Raw genomic sequence first — 4,856 nt, 5'->3', positions numbered from 1 at the left:
CGTTTCGCTTTATTCATGCTCCCGTTTCCGTGCACTCACTGAAAAGAGTTTGGAGGAAGATCTGACCCGTGTGCGTGGCGGCATGTTGGTTATGCCGGATTTGCTGTTTGGAGTTTCTTTTTTTGGGGGCACCCATCCCTTTTTTGGGGGGGACGTGCCCTGGCTAATTGGGTGTTGACAGTAGCATCACTGCGTGGCTACTCGTGCTGGGTGAGTTGTCCCTTCGTCACAGTGACGGATGGGCCGGCAGCTGGGGTGGAGGGGATGGGGCCTGGAACCCCAAACATGGGGGGCTCTGGCCATGGCAGTCTCTCTTCTCTCTCCACTTCTCTCCTAGTGCCCTCCCCCGTCTTGGGGTGCTCTGGAGTTTCTAATGGAGTACAGAGCAGGTGTGTTCCCCACCCTTCTATGGCAGTCTCTCTTCTCTCTCCACTTCTCTCCTAGTGCCCTCCCCCGTCTTGGGGTGCTCTGGAGTTTCTAATGGAGTACAGAGCAGGTGTTTTCCCCCCCCTTCTCCCCCCCCCCAAATCTGGGTTTTCCATTTTTAGCTTGTCCCCATCCTTTTGGGTTTTACCAGCTCCCAGGAGCTGCGGTGCTGCCTCCCCTTTTCCTATCCAATCATTCCCTGCCTGGTAGCTCCTATGGAAAGAGACTGCCAGAGTCAGGGGTTACCCAGAGAGTTGCCCCCCACCCTGCCCTGGGCAATGGGACAGGCACCCCTTGCCCATGGGCTTCCCACCACTTCCAGGAGTGATTTGCTGCCGGGTTTTTTTACTCTCCAAGCCGTGTGACTGTGTGTGTCTGCCGAGTCTAAATTAAAAAAAAAAAAAGAAAAAAAAAAAAAAGAAAAAAAAAGTCACAGACAACTATTTAAACATTTTTTAACAAAGTAAAGATTTATTTTTATATTTAAGCTAAATTGCCTTCAAATTCCTTCAAGCTTGGTACAGTGAGGTTGCCAGACCCCGCAGCGCTGTCGGTGTGTTTCGCTGGGCCGGTGTGGAGCTGGGGCAGGGTAGCCAGGTCCTCCCGTGCTCCCCCGGCCTGCAGCAGCATCTCCTTCGTTTTAAAATGTGATTGATGTATGTGGATGTGACTAAACCTGTTTATTTTTCATTCTTTCTCCACGGGTGAGGAGCAGGAGCTCTCGCACGTTACAGGCTCTGCCAGAACGAGGAGTCTCTCCCAGTGGGTGACAGGGCTCTGCAGGAGGGCAGCACCTGCTGCCTGTGCTGGTGGGGTTGGGGGTTTAGAGCTTTCCCTGACCAGTTTGGCCCAGGAGGGGGGTGTAAGGGTCTGTCAGAGCAGGACAGGAGGAGCTGGCCTGGGCAAACACGTCCCCAGCTCCAGGGGTGACAGTGCCACAGGGCAGGAGAGCAGCTCAGGGTGAGTGGGACAGGGCTTGGCCAGCTCTGTTCCAGCAAGACCCTACGGCAGAGGGAGATGGTGATGAGCAGGGTGCAAGGGGAAGGTACCCTGAGGGGCACTGGCTGGGGGGGCTGACCCCCGGGGGGTGCCCCCGACATAGCAGCCCCGTTGAGAGCCTGTGGGCCCAGCAAGGAGCCAGACCCTGCTGGGAGAGACCCTTGTGCCCTGGCTTCTGTATGTGCCCAGGGGGAGGCTGGGTTTAAACTCAAGACTTGGATCATTCCTGGTGTGGCTGATGAGGATTTTAGTGTGAATGTGCAATTATTATTTTTTTTTTCCCTTGCTTCTTCTGTCCCTGGTTTAAAATAAAGACTGTGTTCACACTGGCCCTGCCTGTGGCTGGTTCCTGAGCCTGAGGAGGGCCAGGACTGCACAAAGGTGCTGGGGAAGGCAGTGAAGGGAGGAAAAAAACCCAAAACTTTATTGTGTCATCCTGACAGTCAAAAGCTTTGCTGAAATCCCACATTGGACTGGGGTGAGGATTTCTTTTTTTTTTTTTGGAGGGTAGGGGAACATGATAAAATAATTCCTTTCATCCAGATGGAGCCCTCTAGTCTCCCAGGACACAGAAAGAGGGGGTGTGTGAGACACGTGCCGATTTTGGGGTCTAGGGGCTGCAAGGGCCAGCAGTCCTGCCCCTGGCAAGGGGGTGTTCTGGAGATGGCACTTGGTCCCAGAGGAGCCGAGTGTCCCAGGGGCTTGGGGCATTAGATGATGTGCTGGAGGAGCAGGGTGTTACAGGGTCCCACCACAGCTGCAGCTTTGTTGTGCTGAGGCTTCAATGTCACCGTGGCAGTAGCAGTGCTGAGGAGCGTTTCCCATCAGCCCTGGCTGGGTGCTGCACTCACAATTTCCTTTCTCTCACTCCTTCACCTGCTTCTTTTTCCTCTTCCTCTTCTTGGGAGCTGCTGCTGGTTCCATCGACTCTCTGTGCTGCAGGCTGTCCTTGGCTGCTGCCAGCAGGGAGCTGGGGACAGGAGTGAACAGCCTGAGCCCCACAGCCCTTACCCTTGTCCCACCTTGCCAGAGCCTCCAGCCCCCTCCTCAGCAGACCCAGCAGCACCAAGCTGGGCCATGGCCCCCCCAGAAGCAGGCAGGAGGCAGGCAGAGCCTTCAGCCTTCCTCTCACCTGGGGGCAGCAGCCCCTTCCCCACATGGCTCCAGCACGGCCACGAAGAAGCCCTGGGTGAGGGTGTCTGCGGGGGAGGCGCGGAGGCAGCACTCGGCCCCAGGGAAGGCAGCCAGTCCTCGACAGGGCCAGGAGGGGAAGGCGTTCACCAGCCTGCAGGGGAGGGACATGGGTCAACACCAGGTCCCCACGTTGCATCCCCTCAAACCCCACAGCACCTCATGCTGCATCCCCCCCACACTGCATCCCCGTGTGCTGTATCCCCCTCGAGCCTTGCAGCTCCCTGCACTGCATTCCTGAGCTCCAAGCTCCCTACACCATGTCCCCTTAAGCTGCATCCCTCCCCACACTGTGTCCCTTGAGCCCCCTAGAGCCCCGTGCTGTGTTCCCCCCACCCCGCTGTATCCCCTTGACACCCCACGCCGCATCCTCCGGGCCCCACAGCCCCCTGTACCGTGTCCCCCCGCACACCTGAAGGCTGAGCCCTGCTCCTGCAGCACAGCCTGCACCACGTCCTCGTTCTCCTCCCGGTGCAGCGAGCAGGTCGAGTAGACCAGGCGCCGCAGAGCCGGGAAGCTCAGGGCATGGCTCAGGACCCTGCGCTGGAAGCCGGCCAGGGCCTGCAGGCGCTCGGGGCTCGGGGCAGCCTCCTCGGGCGGCAGCCGGGTCACCATCCCTGCGGGGGGAGCGGCCGTCACGCAGGGCCCACACACCCACCTCCTGGCTCGGGGAGGCGCGGCCGGAGGCCCCCCGTGTTACCTGAGCCGCTGCAGGACGGGTCGAGGAGGATATGGGTCACCTTGCTGTACTTGGGGTCTCTGGGATCCACTGTCAGGAAGTCCTGCTGGGCCAGCTGGAAGCCCGTGACCCCTGCCCGCATCAGCAGGGTGTTCATGGTGGCCAGGCGCTTGGTGTCCACGTCAAAGGCAAAGATCTGTCTGAAGGAAGAGCCCAGGACAGGCATGAAAATCCCCACCAGCCCCAGGAGCCATGCTGAGGGTGGTGGGCTGTCCCAGCTGCACCAAATGCCACCCGTGTGCCGGGCGGGCAGAGCTGGGGAGCTGCTCCCCAGAACAGAGTCAGTGCTGGGCAGAGTGGGGCTGGGAACTGAGACCCCGTGTGGCTCCATGTCCCCTCAGGCCCTTTTTGATGGTCCAGCATGACTGGAGCCCCCAGCCCACTGAGGGAGAAGTGGGTATCAGCAGGGCAGGGTGAGAGGCTGCACTGCTGCCTGTCACCTCTTCATGCTCTGTGGGGCCAGGGGATCAGGGCCCCCTGTGCCCCTTCATGCCCCCCCAGCCTTGTTCCTCAGGAGGCCAGCCAAGTGGCTGGTCTTGTTCCCAGGGGCAGCACAGGCATCGATGACGTGGGAACCTGCAGCGGGGTCGAGCAGGAAGGCAGGGAGGCAGCTGGCCTGCAGGAGGGCACAGCCCGTGAGCACTGCGGGCAGCACCCAGCCCCAGGGCACGGCTGATGCTGCAGGATCACACGTAGCCACAGCAACACGGGGCCAAGGCCACCACCACCCAGCTCCCACAGGGTGTGCTAAGCTCAGAGCACCCCACAGCTGCCGCCTGCACCCACAGTTTTTGCTTAGATATCAAGTGCACAGCCAGCCCCAAGCCCAGCCCACAGCGTGGAGGAAGGGGCTGACTCCAAACCCATGTCAGCAGCTTTCCTGCCCCTGCAGCCTCTGGTCCCCAGCTCCCGCACCTTGTCCTGCAGGATTATGTGTCCTGAAGTGTACAGCAGGTTGCTGTGGAAGTCCGTCTGCGGGGGGAAAACCAGCAGCTCCGGGAGGTGAAGATCCAGAAAGAATTTCTTCCCGGCGAGGTCCCTCAGTTCCTCCACACTGCCCAGGAGGTACAGGGAGGATGAACACACAGTTGTGCTTCACTGCACCCACACCAAAGCCCAGGCTGAGAACCCCCTTCACTCCACACCTCCACCTCAGCACCCAGGGAGGCAGAGTAGGAGTAGGGAGTGATGCAGACTCCAGCCTGGACACCATGAGCACCAAGACCAACAACCCTTCAGCACACAGGACCTTGTCCCTAACCCTGCTGTTTGCTGAGGTCCCAGATAAGGTGGGATGGCAGAAAGAAACACTTACCTTCCTGCCTTGCCCAGGTAGGAGTATCCCTGGCGCTTGAAGAAGTCAATCACATCATCCACACAAGTCTTCAGGGTGTTGACTCGGACGTAGCGCGGCACCTGGGAGGCTGGGGGAGCCGCCCGGGTCAGACACAACCCCCAGACTGCCAGCAACACAGGGCGCCCACCCTGCCCGCTCACCTGC

General features: G+C 59.7%; 1 protein-coding gene across 1 annotated transcript in view; it reads right to left on the bottom strand.

The window, feature by feature from the left end:
- Nucleotides 1-2,289: 2,289 nt before the first annotated feature.
- The window catches only part of TRIM50 (tripartite motif containing 50), an 8,931-nt gene continuing 6,364 nt past the window's right edge, over nucleotides 2,290-4,856 (bottom strand). The window contains exons 7-13 of the mRNA XM_010000209.1: nucleotides 4,671-4,847; nucleotides 4,271-4,409; nucleotides 3,849-3,971; nucleotides 3,317-3,491; nucleotides 3,029-3,233; nucleotides 2,558-2,710; nucleotides 2,290-2,395 (exon numbers count right to left, since the gene is read on the bottom strand). Coding sequence (XP_009998511.1) covers nucleotides 2,290-2,395; nucleotides 2,558-2,710; nucleotides 3,029-3,233; nucleotides 3,317-3,491; nucleotides 3,849-3,971; nucleotides 4,271-4,409; nucleotides 4,671-4,847 — 1,078 coding nt within the window. The remainder of the gene's footprint in view (nucleotides 2,396-2,557; nucleotides 2,711-3,028; nucleotides 3,234-3,316; nucleotides 3,492-3,848; nucleotides 3,972-4,270; nucleotides 4,410-4,670; nucleotides 4,848-4,856) is intronic.

This window comes from Chaetura pelagica, unplaced genomic scaffold, assembly GCF_000747805.2.
Source record: "Chaetura pelagica isolate M959 unplaced genomic scaffold, ChaPel_1.0 scaffold516, whole genome shotgun sequence".
NCBI classification, from domain to species: Eukaryota; Metazoa; Chordata; class Aves; order Apodiformes; family Apodidae; genus Chaetura; species Chaetura pelagica.
The sequence above is the reverse complement of the archived record's forward strand: the minus strand, read 5'-3'. Positions and strand labels throughout refer to the sequence as shown.